Genomic DNA, 15,736 nt, shown 5'->3' on the forward strand with positions numbered 1-15,736 from the left:
AGGGTGATTTCAATGGTCCACTGAGGTTCCTTAAAAAAGCACATGTGAGTTCTCAGCTTGTCTATCAGGTAGTGATGCAAATAGTACAAACACTGGGCGAAAATTTTTATATATTCTGATAGAGCCTCATAGAAAAAAGGATTAAATCCCACTTGTCCTTAGAATGTTATTGCAAGGAGTCAGCTTAAAGGCTTAACCATTAGAAACAGAATTGTAGTGTACCAGAAGGAAAGAAAAATAATTTAGATTTGCCACACCACATCAACTCCTTTTAGATCATCAATGGTATCAAGTGTCTTGCAACCAGTAGTCATAAAGCCGCTTGGAGAGAAGCACCTTGGAAGCCATAGAATTAATGAACATATTTATTGCCTTTGCCAGGATGCAGCCAAAGGCATGAGGTTAGCTGAGGCTTCTCCTACTCCTCTCTCTCTCAAGCAATATAGCAATTCCACTCCTTTTAATGTGCGCATACAGGGTATGACTGTCAGGCTGGCACTCCGCTGGCAGCTTACACGCTCTGCAAAGCAATACAGCTGCTCATTTGGTCTATATTTGCCAGTTATTAATTTTGAGCAACCACTTCAGTCTCATATCACGGGGCAAAGCCAGAAAGACAGCTCTCATTAAGCAAAATCATAGATTTTTTATGCCAGTCACGATCGTCTTTTGCCCCTTGCACAAAATCTTGGGCAGAGTTCCAGTCCGCCTTTTGTGTGTCATACCTCCTTTATCTGCTTTGGAAAAGGACAAACTCCCTCTCACACTCTCTTCTTTCCAGTCTAAGCAACCCTCACTTTTGCCAGCCCCCTAGATTTCTTTCATTGGAATTGCTGCAAAAGCCTTTGCCAGAGTTGCATTGTGTGGGTGCTGGGAGCCATGCTGGGACAGTGCTGGTGCGTGACAGCAGCAGGTGTGTCCCTCCCAAATCCCAGCTCTGTCCCAGTGCTGCAAGCCCTCATGGGAAAACACCTCATCACCATGCACACTGTGAAGGCTTGTGCCATCCCTTGCAACATGCCCTTTGAAATCAAGGCCAACTAGGTCTGAAGCTGACCTTTAGAGGGAAGTAGCTGGCCACCTGACTATTTCTGTTAATACCCAATGGAAACAGAAACCAGGCAAATGAAATACCTGTGGGGTTTCATAAGCCTGGAAAAAAAAATCTGGTCTTGGCAAAGCCAGTCATTAGCCAAGTCCTTTGACTTCTTTCCTGTCATGGCAGCTTCACAGTGGCTTGCTGGCATCCTTCCCCAGTGTTCTTAGATGGTCTGTCTGCATCACTTGGTGGGATAATCCCCTCCTTATCTTCCCTTGGACCTCAGGTTGTTAACAACCCAGTCCTCCCTTTCAAAGTCTTACATATTCTGCCTACTTCCCTCCTAAGCTGTAAATCCACCTAATCTCTTTCCAGAGTTTATACCTCAGGAACTTGAATTCTTTCATGTATTGCAGTGACCATTTTCTAAATCTCACCATAAAGAATTTGATCACACAATACAGGTATAGGAAAGAAAAAATGCTAAGCAGCAATTGAATACCAAGGGAATCTAATATTTCATTAATGAGAGCTGCTGAGCAGGTACCAATTTGCTTCTACCTCCTGGCAGGAAAAAGGTCAAAACAAGGACATTTTTCATTCTTTCACTTCAATACTGAGCACCCTCAAGATCGTGGTATTTCTCAGATATTCTCATATTTTTCTGTTTCTCTGATGTCTCTTAATTTTTTAATTTTTTTTTTTAAATTTTTTATTTACTGCATATCTGTAAAGAAAGGAAATAAGAGAGATATTACATGAGAGTTTGAGACATCTCTTTGCTTATGGCCCAGGTATAAAGCTCATTAAGTTGGCCACATTGGCTCAAACAAAAAGACCACTCAAACAATAACCAATAGCAGGTATTGAGGGACAATATAGAAGAAAAGGCCCATGCAGCATGCAGAGTGTGTCCTTCCACCTATTGGTAGGTCTCCAAACTTCAAGAAAAATGTTGAGGATTTATTTTTGTTATGGTAAACAGTAGTTCTTGATGGATCTTTTTTCACAAGTACAGAGAAATAATGTTTAGACAACCAGCATTTAATGATTTAACTCATCAATATTTTTCACATATGAAGCATCTTGTAAAAGTGAGTTCCATAGTTGAAATACACATTGTTTGTAAAAGCATATCCTCCCGTCTCACCTAACTGCTGTCCCTGGTAATTTCACTTGGATTCTCTTGGCTTGTGTCTTTAAAAATGTGACTAAAACCAGTCTTCAACTCCACTGCAACTCTGTTCCCCTCTGCTGTACGTTTTCTAAGCTGAAGAGTCCTCACCTGTTTAACTGCTCTTTGCAGAGGCCATTATACACATTCTCCATGGCTCATCTAGTTTCTGAGTTGACCAAATTGGCACATAACGTGACAAATACAGAGGCGCAGTATGCTCGATGGCACATTCATTGCCTTCCTAACTGCCAAACCTTTGCAGCCATGGCCTCTGTCTTGCAAAGATGATACTGTCCCTGAGCTGACCATGGAGGTTTTAACACTTCTGTCCCAAGCACAGCTGGTGTGTGTACTGCTGTCTGGTTTTCTCCCTGCCTGTTACTTTGCATGTGTTGATAAGGAATTTTATGGGTCGCTTTTCAAAGTACTCAATATTTTGAGATCCTTTTGCAATTCTTTATGATCCTTAATTTTTATTACCCCCAATGATTTTGTACCATTGGTAAGTTTTGCATGTACATTCACCTCCCTTTCTTGAGAGATCTGGAAATACAGTAATTGTCTTCCACTCTGAAAACTGGCCATGTCCTTTGTTTCCTGTAACAAACAGTTATTGATCCATAGGAATAGCTTCTTTTATATCCCACAACATTTCTCTAAAGCTCTTTGAGACTGAAAAGCACAGTGGCTCATTCAGTTCTAACCCCATGCCTTAACTCTTTCAAAGAGACATGGTTTTTTTCAACTCTTCTTAAAGACACTGTGCATATCCCCCTTTCCAGCTGAGATTAGTTACCTATATCCTACCTCCAGCCAACAGCTTGGTACAGTGTACCAGGCTGACCCCTTCCTGCATCCTAATGGAATATTTTCTTCAGTGTTGGCATGTCAGCTCCTCTGTCCCTGTTCTCTCATCCTCTCAGACAGCATGATCTCAAAACACTCAGCTGCTTGATGATGGTACTGCTAGTAATGTTTCAGCAATCATACTGTTTTCTTTGTTCAAACACAGTGTACACCTTTAGGAAAGACACATTCCTTTTTCTAATAGTTTTCTTCATTCAGTACTTTATCTGAGCTGAGCTATTTCACATTTATTTGGTTATATGTGTATTTTAAGCCTTTAACCAGGTAAACAGACTCCATAGCACCACTGAATTTACCCTGATCTTTATAGAAAGCAAGCTTATGCTAATATTGTTCTCCTTTTGAAACAAAATATGGTGGGCTCTTGCTTTTCCATTTCTTCAAGAATACTGAATTTAAAATGTTATAACCAATGCAGCAGAGCATCTCGGTCACAGTTGCTACTACAGTTGAACTACCCATGCTTAGCACTGAAGCATGATTTGACTTTTTTCTCTCATTAAGTATCAGACAAAGTGCTAAAAGAAGCCATCGTCTCTGGTATCTAAAATATACTCCCAGAACTGTGTTCCATTATGCAATTTATTCATCCTTAATGGAAGTAGCAGAAATCTTCCATTATTATTCTGTTTCCTGCCTTTACAGCCCCTGTGACTTTGTTTAGAGGTGAATGTCACCATCGTGGTCAAGGGGCTGTTTGTATACCTGAATCCTCTGCTCTTCCCACTTGGGCAAGGAATGTCAGGGCATTTCGTTTTTGTGATATTTAATGAAACAGTTAAGCTTTCTGATCCAATACAGTATTTTTGTCTGCATTTGCAGTAGGTGGGGTTTTTTCTGGATTGTACCATAATAAAGGACCATTAAACTGCACAATTTTTCGTAACTGCTGTCAACATACAGCACACTGCAGGTCAGTAAAGGTGAGTTACTGCCTGCAGCAACAAACTCTGCAGTTGTGGAATCTAGCACAGAGACTCCTGCTGTCTAGCCCTTAGCCATATCTCTTATCTACATCTGACCTGGAGAGCACCAGCTCTAACTCTTTTCCCATCTGATTCACTAACATCAGGCAAGAGTGGCTGGAGCAGGCACTGAAAACTATTGTTTGTGCAATGTGGTTGCTATCACAACATCCTTTTGAAATACTGTTAGATTACACAGCAGATGGAGGGGGGGGTATTTGGATCCTCTTTTCAAGGATAGGCTGATTTCCCCTGTAGAATGCCACTGCTTAGGCTGGTGAAGGCAAAGCACACAGTTGACTTGGCAGTGACTTCAGGAGCGTGTAGGTTAAATTTTTTCAGTGTTGTGTGCACACAACACAGAAGGTAGCAGCAGTCATTATGAATTGGAGCCTGAACCTAGTTGCTGGCTCCCCCCAAGAAAGTCACATCCCTGCCATACCTACAGCAGCTGCTGCTTTTTGGCAAAGGTACAAACAGTATACACAATCCCACAGAGGTGCTAAAAGCAAAGAATCGATCGTTATTGCTGCCTCAGCTTGGTGAAAGGAATAAACAGACTGTAGTGTCGGATTTCTACAACTGCTCTTTCTCCGTGAGGAATAAGCCTATCCACTCCTTGCCAGCTAAGTGGAGGTCAGAGCCAGCGGATGTAGCTGCCAGTAGCAGACGTGAAGAACAGTCTGATGGGATCTGTCTGAACTAAGTAACTGGTTGCAGTAAAAGCAGCTAACCACTATTGTGGCTGATGCAGATCCTCAAGTATTTTAGTTTTTTAACAGAAAACCAACATGTTTCAAACCTCCAGACAAATTATACTCAGCCTGAAAGGGCTAATCTGTTCTTGGGGAACTGCACAGTATTGGAACTGCTGCAGTGTCACGCATTTCAGCTGTGGCATGAGCCATCCCCCAGTGCCCACAATGCTGCTTTATTCCTGGAGGTTAGTTTATGCCCTGCAGAAAGTGGGCTTGAATTCTTTCAACCTTCATTTTAATCCTAATGTGACTTTGTAAATATCCCCTTTGCCAGTTTTCAGTGTATAATAATTTTTCCAGCTGAGCTGGCTGCTGGCTGCCAGGCCATCCTGTGGAGACACACTTAGCAGCTGTGCATGCACCTCTCAGAAGGGCTCCTTTGCTTCTCACTTACTGCTTTGTTTTTCAGGTAGCACTCCCTGTCGTGACATGTTATATCAGATGTGACTAACAGGACTGGTTTCAACAGCCCTGATGCTGAGGAGGGGCAAAATATAATCATGATATACCCATGAATTTGCTCAGGTACAGGGCTAGCTGGCTTGGCAGGGAAAAAACACCTGCTTGAGAAGTCAGTTTGCTTCTTCTTTGCTCCTTCCTCATCTGTAGACACACTGCAGAACAGACTGAGGGCATTTCTTCAGAGCAACATTTGTTTTGTCAGCAGCGAGTGTATTAAACTTTGATGTGATCCAAGTCAGAAAAAAAAAAAAAAAGAAAAAAATCTACCTGCTGTTAGACTTGGTGGCTGTGTTATGGCTGTGTGCCACTTGACTATGCCCAACAGTGTTAGGCCTTTAAGCAGAATGGTCTTGATTCTGCAGAATAAAATCATTACTCTTCTGGGTCACTCCCACTGTGGGAACAAAGCTTTTTATATTTTTCCCTAAAAAACATAAAAGTCTGGGCCAGGTCCACAAAATATTTTTGAATTCAAATCTCTGGTACAAAGAAATCTAGAGTTTGCTCAAATCTACTCAGTTGATTCAAGTCTTAGGGGTTTTTTCCCCCCTTTTTGCTAGTCCTTTCTAATCTCCTTCTGGATCACCTTTTTCTTTTCTACCTTTACCAATACTGTCACAGAGGAACTCTACAAGGATCCAAAGGGATAGGGCAGCATGAAACACACTTGCATGTACAGGTGTACAGGAGTCTATTTTTAAAATATATCTTTAAGACTGCCCAGTTCAAGTGTCCCGAGTAAACTCTTATCTGTCATTTTGCAGAAACAACAGCACAGATGAATTGTTGTTTTTATAATGATGGCCATTATTGCATCACCAAGGCTCTGAAGCCACAGTTCATCCATGTGTGGTGTACCTCTCTGCTCTTGTTCTGGTCATCTGCTAACCCACAACCTCTCCACACAGCAACCTCTTGTTAATGCATCTTGCTTATCAACAAAAGGAGGCAGTTTTTGGTTAGGGTTTGGGTTTGTTTGTGGGGTTTTCTTTGTTTGTCTTCTAATAATCAGAAATGGTACAAATATGTGGTGTCCCTTTTTCGTCTTTTTTTTTCTAATTGCTCTTGCTATCAAGTGGTTACACAGCCAGCTCTTCACATCTGAATTTGCTTTTGTGAGCTAGCAACACCAGCATTTAGATCACCTGTGGTGTGGTGTGATAAGAAGCAGTCAAAAATCAGTCCCTCTCTCTTCATTTATACCTTAGCAATCTCATTTATATCTTAGCAATCTCATTTATATGGAGCAGAGAGCTGGAATAGCAAACATACTTCAGTGTGGCAGCTTGATTTATAAGGTGGCATAAACACACGGTGCCGCTCTGAGGCTGAAGATTATTTTGGTTTGCTGCCCCACTTCCATTAGTGTTATATCAAGAGTTATTTAGTCAGAATTCCCTTTCATACACAGATGTACAGTCAGAGCTCACTTTCCCAGTCCAGTGCCACCCGTCCTTGGCTCAGGGATGAAGGGGTGGTGACCTGGGGTGATGCTGACAGCTGCACATGCTGCTTGCAGAGCATGGGCCCTCACAAACCTAACCCCCTGAAAATAACTATTGTTTCAGGTGGCCTCACCTGAATTCATTGACTACCTAGATTTACAGCAAGAAAAGCCATCCTTTCAAAGACAATAATTTTTTTTCCTTCTATTTCAGTGTCCTGGCTGGTCCTAAGTGAAATTTTCCCCGGTGGGATCAGAGGACGGGCTATGGCTTTGACATCTAGCATGAACTGGGGTATAAATCTCCTCATCTCCTTGACATTTTTGACTGTAACTGGTAAGATTTCTCTGTGCCCTTCCAAGTTTATATTCTCTTAGTGAGCAAAATAAATATTTCCTATACAAACAACATTGCTAAAATTGCAGCTGTGATGCCCCAGGAGCCAAGATCTCTGTTTAGGTGTTGGTGTAACATCTTTCTACATTTGTGCTAGTAATTTCAGCCTCACAGTGCTAGCTATCAGACCACCTTGCACATCAACTCCACAGGCTGTGAAATCCAGCTCTTCAAAACACCATTGCCTTAGTAGGTTGAAAACATATAATATTTAGGATTTAGTCCTGCGTCTTCCAAAGTCAATGGAAGTTCTGCTCTAGATCAGACCACAGCTTTTCTGATCAAACATTTTTGAAGACATTCCCATTTAATTCATTCCTTTTCACAGGAATGTGTTGGCTTTGAGAAAATTTTCTTTAGGAAAAAAGTGTCTTTGTGAGTTAAAAATATTTCACATTTTAATGTGAGAAAGTAGACTACCATATAGTAGCTTCTAATGTGACAATAATCAAAGGAAAAGGTTAAATGCTGATGCTGAAATTTATTGATTAGCAATTTTTTTCTAATTTTATATTATACAAAGTTTTGAAAATTTTAGTTTCAGTCTTATTCTGAGGAAAATATGTGCTGAAAATCAAAATATATAAGGGAGTAGAAATTCCAGAATTTCCTTTAACTCCACATTACTCTCCACCAGAGGCAGACAATCAACCCACAAAAAGTCAAGGTGGTTTTCACCCTGTTAGATGTTTTTTGAGACAGATTTGAAAATGAGTGTGATCTGTGTCTAAAATGGGGTTTCACATTTGTGTTTTCTTTTCTTAAAAAAAAATAAAGAGAGAAATAATAATAACAATAATAAAACTCCCCATCCTGAGTACTTTCTTGATTAAAACTAGGAAAAATATGCCAGGTAATATTCAGTGTGTCCACACTAGCACTTTAGTTAGATCAACGGTCTTCTTCAGAAGGAAACCATCCAGTTGACCCCAATCACTGCACTCTGGTTTGCATCACAGAACTGCTCTCCTGAACTGCACAGGCTTTTGGACAAAACCAAACAAGAAAATGTGTAGTGAATGCACTCCAGCTGCCAACACTTGGACCAGATTAGAGTTATTCCTAAAGAAACGTCCCCAAAACCAGACAGCACAGACCTCAGGTGCTCAGCATCAGCAGTTTCACCTGAAGGTCCCCTCTTGTCATGGAGTGTTATTTGTTAGTGCACACCTCACTGCTATCCTGGTCTCAGTTTCAATGACTGTAAAGCTCCAGTAACTCTATTGGCTTAGCTGGGTCTAATCTGGATTTATGGAAGTGTAAGTACATTCTTATTCTACACCAGAAAGGCAGAATGGGAAATTCTACTGTCAAATGAATACACATGGAGGTCACAGTGGCCAGCAGCACCTGCACTTAGGTATATGATGCAGAAGACACCAGCTGGATTAGAAGCTTCAGCTGCAACTTTTAGCCCGTGATGAAACTGCCAAATGTCTCAGTGGTCCAGCTGGGTACAGGCAGCTGTAGCAGCCTGTTGGGTTTGCATGTGCTTTACTTTCTAGGGGCTGCAGAGTTCATCCCTCAGCCTGAGGACCTACCTGCCCCTGGACTGTAGGCTCAGAAAACAACTAGTTCTTGGATGAGCTCCTTAGGAGTTCAGTCTTGGATCACTTTCTGGCACAGGACCCGTGACTCGCAGTGGAAATGCTGGGAACTGACAGGTGGGGAGGATTAACTGGAGACAACTGTTAACAGTGTAAAACATGCTTGGATTTGCTTCATGAAAGAATGTGGACCAAAACCATACACAGGCAAAAATTCAAGGCTCTTGTGATCTGCACTGCCTTGGCACAAGGCAGTAGCAATGGCTACTCACTGTTTTCATCCAGAGTGACCGCAAGCAAAATAAATCAACAGGTTCATGCTAAGTGGATCAATATGGGCTTATCAATTTTCTTTCATAAGGAGTATTAGAAAAAGTAAAGCCACTCTTCTTTTTTGAGCTATGTGAGCTAAGAATTACAGCCTAGCTTCTTTCTAACTTCTGTGCATTAGGGGCTGTATACTATAAAATACAGTAAGAGAAACTAAAAAAGCAATATTAGAAAATTTAAAAAGACATGTTTTCTTCCTTTGTAGAGCTCATTGGCTTGTCCTGGGTGTGCTTCATTTACACAATAATGAGCCTAGCATCCCTGGCTTTTGTTACTGTGTTTATACCAGAGACAAAAGGATGCTCTTTGGAGCAAATATCAACGGAACTAGCTAAACAGTAAGTACCAAGCATGTGACAGCATCCCTCAGGTGCCAGAGGGACAAACCCTTTCAATGCCGCATGCTAAAAAAAACAAAAAAGGAAAGTGGGGGGCAGGGGGGTTCTGGAAAGATCAGATTTTCTCAAGGTTTGAGATTGCGCATATTGATCTCAGAGGCCAAGCAAACATTTTGTTGCAGCTGAAGGACTGGCCCTAAAGGGCTGGTGGTTTCCAGCACCCCTGTGAGGAACACCTGCAGCCAGACCTGACTTCCCAGCACTTCTGCTGTCTGGCATTCCTGGAGAGGAAGGCAACATGATCTTGCATTTAAGGCTGTGTGTCTTGGTTTGAATGCAGAAAAAGGGAAGGAGAGACATCCTATCTCAAATACTTCCATGAGAGTTTTGATAACTCTTTTAGATGGACATTTTTTGGTGCATATACTGAGTGCCATGGCTCTGTAGACTCTACAAGCTTATATACAAAAACGGTTCTTTCAGCACAAGTATTGTGTCCCCAGCTCACCACATAAAAAGGGTAGAAGAGCAATGAGAGGGAGAGAGTGTTGGTGATGCAAATATCATGTGCCTGTTCCTTTATAGGACCCATTCTGACTGGTTTTGCATCTTTTGACTCTACCTGTCTGTTCTTATTCCTCAGAAATAGAGTGGCCCTTGAAATTACATACATTCAACTGTGCTGGTTTAAGAGCAAACCGGTGGGAGAAATGAATCCAACTCGAGAGTCAGAGATACAATTTACTAAAAAGATTACAATAAGTACAGTGATACAGAAAAAACTGGTTTTAATCCCCAAAGACAGACACATAACCCAGCACCCTGGGACAAGAATAGAACATTATTCATTAGCCCCTGTGCTGAGCACCATGTGGCCCCACTGGGTAGTAAGTCAAAGGAAAGGAAAACCTATTAGTCTGGATGCTGTTTGCAGTCCTGTTGAAATAATGGTTGCAGTCCTGTTGAAGTTCTGGTCTTCCTCTCAGTCCGACAAGTGGCACCAGAAGTCCCAAAACCTGAAGTTTATATATGCTCAAGTTAAGGTGGGAATGCTCAGTACCTTCCCCAGGATGGGGAGTTTCACAACGGGTGATTTATCTCTGTGAGTCATGGGATATTTTTGGAATCTTTGATGGTCTAGGTGTGTCAGCTGCCTATTATGCCCGTCAATTGTGACCCATTAGCAGAGATGACCCCTCAGGCTGGGTGTGAAGGTGCCTTTCCAGAGGAGAGTTATCACAGCAGAGTCATTGGTGTGAAAACAGAAGAACACTCCCCTACCTCGAAGGGTTTCTTTAACACTCAGCTTGTAACCTGAGGTGTCAGGTGTGCCCTGGGCAGCTGCTGCAAACAACCCATTTATTAAGAGTCCATCAGAAATTACATAGAGGGTATAGAATACACAGTTTTGGTTATACCCACATAGCAACAAACTGGTTCCAACCCTTGTAACTAGGACATCAACAAAAGTAGCACATCAATTTGGATAACTGAATTAAATGGGCTGCTGATATGCATGATGTTTGCTTATAATCTCCAAATGCAGGTGTCTTTGACTATAAATTAACCATCACTTTTTACTATCAATTCGCTACTGCCTCTATTCTTTTCAGTTGTTCTTTTGCCATTAAAAATTATAGAAAATGCTAAGTAGCACTGTTTTTTAAAATGCAGCACTCTCACGATATGTTCAAAAAGCTGTTCTACAGAAGCTACTTGCTTTTTTGGACTAATCCAAGAAGTTATCAGCATAATGATTAAAAGGATAAAGAAGTAATGGGGAAAAATTATGGACAAGATTTTTGCAAGGCTGATGGCTTGGGGTGAGAGAGTCAGACCTCACCACAGCTGGTGGCATACTTGTACAGGCAAGGCATCATTCCCCTGTTCATCCACACACCTGATGGGGCAATGCAGACTCCTTCACTCTCTCCCTGCTGACAGGCTGCCAGCAGGCTACTGCACCTTGAATCCTGTGTCCAGTTCTGAGCCCTCCAGTACAAGAAAGACATTGAGGTGCCGGAGCATGTCCAGAGAAGGGTAACAGAGCTGGTGAAGAGTCTGGAGAGTAAGTCATATGAGGAGCAGCTGAGGGAGCTGGGGTTGTTTAGCCTGGAGAAAATGAAGTTCAGGGGATATCTGACTGTTCTCTACAACTACCTGAGAGGAGATCGTAGCCAGGTGGCGGCAGTTTCTTGCCCCAAGGAACAAGTGACAGGGCCAAGAAGAAACGGTCCCAAGTTGCACCAAAGGAAGTTTAGATTGGTTGTTAGGAAAAATTTCTTTACTGAAAGGGTGGTAAGGCATTGGAACATAGGCTGCCCTGGGAAGTGGTGGAATTCCTGGAAGTGTTCAAAAATTATCTAGATCTGGTAACTGGGGACACGATTTCATAGTGAAGACTGCGGTGCTAAGTTAACAGTTGGACTCGATTTTAGAGGTGTTTTTCAATATGAACTATCCTATGCTTCTATATCCTTTTTTTGACAGTGGAAGTAATTAACATGTGAACAGCTTAGTGTCATCCTGTAATTGTTTCCACATTACCGAAGAAATTTTTTTCTAAAGAGCACGCTGCAACTCAGCCAGGCTTGAAGGAAATTGTGTATGGACTAATTAGTCTATGCACTAATCACTGTGCTACCGGAGGCCCCGGGCTCTCCCTCGCAGCCGTCACCGTTCCATGGACAGAGGAATTGGCATTTCTCGTCCAGCCTGCGCTGCGTCCCCCGCGCCTTCCCTCCCCTCCTCTTAAAGAAAGGCTGGAGAAGCTGGAGCCCGGGCTGAGGGGGTGCTGAGGGGGTGCTGAGGGGGTGCTGAGGAGGGTGCTGAGGAGGGTGCCGCGGGGGTGCCGCCGGCAGCGGGGAAGCGGCGCGGGCGCTGGAGCCCCCTGGGGCCGGGCCCTGTGCGGCTTTGCTGGGTGCCCTCGGCTGCGGCCGCCTGCGGTCCCCCCGCCTCAGGGGCAGGGGAGTGCCGCGGGGAGAGCGCTCTGCCGGCTGCAGGCAGTGGCGAACCTGTGCGGTTTTCTGTGCTCTGCAGGAAATACGTGAGGACGCCCTTGTGCGGGGTGAGCCACCGCAGGGAGAAACTGGTCCCGGAGGAACTTGCCGAGAGAGAGAAAGAGCAGCTCTACTAGACCCGGGGCAAGCAAAGCAGCCTTTGCCAGAAGACTGATTAAAAAAAAGAAAAATGTTCGGTGATCCTCACACACTGATGGAACACGTGGTATCGTTATAATACAGAAAATATTATCTCTTTCATTTCTTAGTAGAACTTCTTTCAGTGGCGGTTTACAGCCAACATTAAAGATTGCTATAGTTTATAACTAACTGGAAATCTAGGCTCTGTTTCAAAGCAGCATCACTCAGTTCCCCTGAGGTTAAGCATCTCTTACATAGAGAAAGTGAATGGAAATTGGAACATTGCACACAGTTTTAGTTATCCATATTCAGTAACAGTTCAGTCTGGAAGAGGTGAAAAGAAGAACTGGAGTGCCAAAGAGAAGGAAGAATCTCACAGAAGGAGCCCACGAAAGACAGGTCTGTTTAGGCTAGCAAAAATGGGGCTGAAAAGGGTTAACAACTCTCTGTTGGTGCTTTAGGGAAGACGGTGCTGTGGAGCAAAAATGGACAACCATGGAGTGCAACAGATGACATTAGCGCAGAACAACTGTATATGAACTTTCTGTAAGTGAATTTAGAATTCAGCTTAACAAGACGGAAAAGGATCTTGTTCATCTGAACTTAATTATTTATAACACAGGAGCATGCTCAACTTACAAGAAGAACTTTACATACAGTTTCTCAGGAGGGCCAGGATTCAGTGACTCCTCAGAAAACATAGTCAAATTGTTTAACGTGGGACATTAAATGCATTGCTCTATACAACTACCTGAAAGGAGGTTGTAGCAAGGTGGGGTTCAGTCTCTTCTCCCAGGCAGCTAGTGACAGGACAAGAGGAAATGGCCTCAAGTTGTGCCAGGGGAGGTTCAGGCTGGGCATCAGGAAGAATTATTTCACTGAAAGGGTTAAACATTGAAACAGGCTGCCCAGGGAGGTAGTGGAGTCACCATGTCTGGAAGTGTTCAAGAAATTACTGGACATGGCACTTAGTGCTGTGGTTTAGTTGACATGGTGGTGTTTGGTCAAAGGTTGGACTCAATGATCTTGGACATCATTTCCAACTTTCATGATTCTATTACTTGCATAATCAATTATTCTAAACTGAAGATGACCTTAAAGAAAAGGAGAGAGGATTTCTTTAGCCTCTCAGTTCCATGAAAGTTAGAAACTGAAGGTAGAGTTGATGCCAAAATCATTTTATTTCTCAACGCAGGCCACACTAGACTTTGACTTTTGGATTCAGAAAGTGGAAATTGTACAGTACATAGCAGCACAAAGGGAGTTCAGGAACTGTAATCACTGCAGATCATAAATTATGTCAAATTCTTGCTTATTGCTTAGCAAGTGCATTCTGAAGTACTCAACAAGCCTCTACAAAGGGTTATCCATATGGCTTCCATAAAGGAACATCAGTCTTTTTTTCTTAGCAGGTTAATAGATGTTGTTAGAGCAATCAGTAGATAAATATTTATCAGCAAATAAATAAATGGTTCTTTGTTTAAAAAAAAAAAGAAAGCACGCTTTGAAGGCATGTTGACTGTCTCAGTAGACACAAAGCAGCATTTCTTCCAGAATGTAATTGAGAAAGCAAGATTGACACTGTCAACTGGAGTGCAGACACTACTTTGAAGTAAACACGTTCCCACTTTATTTGGTGTCTCATAGCATTGAAACCACAGTGACTTACTGACGTAAAATTTTACTTCTGAGTAGAGCAAATCAGTTCTGATCAGATTCTCACATGGCTGCACTTCTAGATACTGCCATCACAAATTTATAGGAGCATGAACAGTGAACTCATGTTCAAAACCTGAAAACAAACTATTGAAGCCAAGGCCATGATTTGCCAGAAGTCACTGAGAATTTAGCTACCTCAGGATGGGAACCTATTGACCAAATCTCTACCACAACTTCCCTTCATCATAAGCTTTAAGGGAAGCAATATTGAAACCCTGTTGGACTTTTGGTACAAAAATCAGGTAAGTGTCCTATGGACCTGGAGGGCATCAGGCAAAGCGTGGACAGCTGGTCAAGGGAGGGGATTGTCCCGCTCTACTCTGCACTGGTGTGGCCTCACCTGGTGTGCAGTTTTGGGCACCACAATATAGGAAAGAAAGCTCTTAGAGAGTGTCCAAAGGAGGACAACAAAGATGGTGAAGGGCCTTGATGGGAAGCTGTATGAGAACTGGCTGAGGTCACTTGGTGTGTTCAGCCTGGAGGAGAGGAGACTGAGCGGAGATCTCATCACAGTTTACAACTTCCTTGTGAGGGGAAGAGGAGTGGCAGACACTGATCTCTTCCCTGTGGTGACCAGTGGCAGGGCCCAAGGGAATGGCCTGAAGTTGTGTCAGGGGAGGTTTGGGTAGATATTAGGAAAAGGTTCTTGACCCAGAAGGTGAAGTGGTTGGGCACTGGAACAGGCTCCCCAGGGAAGTGGTCATAACACTAAGCCTGGCAGAGTTCAAGAACCATTTGGACAATGCTCTCAGGCACATGATGTGATTCTTGGGGATGGTTCTGTGCAGGGCCAGGAGTTGGACTTCATGATCCTTGTGGGTCCCTTCCAACCCACCTTGTGAAGTAGTTATCACAATGCAGGATTTTTAACTGTGCAGATCCCATGTTATCTAAACCAAGTGAAGCTGAATTGCCAGGCCACTGGCTAGCTGGTCAGATTATGGCTGCTTTATTTTTTCTGTCCTGATCCTAGACCCGGCAGTTCTCACAACAACGTCATGGATGTCACAAGAAGGGCTGATGTCACGGATGCTTATGACAGTATACCTATCAAGCAAGATAGGCTCAACAAGATGCAGTTTTTGGCATGCACAACGTACCAAAGATTAAGTACAACCTTCTCATAATCTTCCATGTGAGCCCTTTTGCCATAGTCTGTAAGCAACTAGATACCAACCATACCCAGGGCACATGGACAGACAGTGGGGATGTGCACCTGAGATGTAGGTAACTCAGACTGAAGGCCCTATAGGAAGCAGTAAGCTCAAAAGACTTTTGCTCTCATTCCTAAGCTAAAATTCCACCCTGTATCTCAAGTGCTTCCACCTTTTCCACAGACATGGAAAACTTTATTTTCTAGTACTTTGAATTTTCCAATAAAAAATGAAGACTTGCTTAGGATTTTGTTTGAGGTCTACAGTTCCAATATCCACTACAAGGGACTAGGAGAAGAGGTCCTTTGCCCTTGCATGGGAGAGAGCCCACAGCAGAGTCTCCTTGCACTTCCATTACCTCAGCAGTAACAGCTGACTCCATGTTACAGCAGCAGGAGT

General features: G+C 42.9%; 1 protein-coding gene across 1 annotated transcript in view; it reads left to right on the forward strand.

Annotated features, from left to right (window-relative positions):
• Positions 1-12,653, forward strand: part of SLC2A12 (solute carrier family 2 member 12) — a 35,149-nt gene extending 22,496 nt beyond the window's left edge. Inside the window, exons 3-5 of the mRNA XM_008923837.3 lie at positions 6,927-7,049; positions 9,192-9,324; positions 12,364-12,653. Coding sequence (XP_008922085.3) covers positions 6,927-7,049; positions 9,192-9,324; positions 12,364-12,460 — 353 coding nt within the window. The 3' untranslated portion in view covers positions 12,461-12,653. The remainder of the gene's footprint in view (positions 1-6,926; positions 7,050-9,191; positions 9,325-12,363) is intronic.
• Positions 12,654-15,736: the final 3,083 nt, after the last annotated feature.

This window comes from Manacus vitellinus, unplaced genomic scaffold, assembly GCF_001715985.3.
Source record: "Manacus vitellinus isolate BGI_N305 unplaced genomic scaffold, ASM171598v3 scaffold_4_pilon, whole genome shotgun sequence".
Lineage (NCBI taxonomy): Eukaryota > Metazoa > Chordata > Aves > Passeriformes > Pipridae > Manacus > Manacus vitellinus.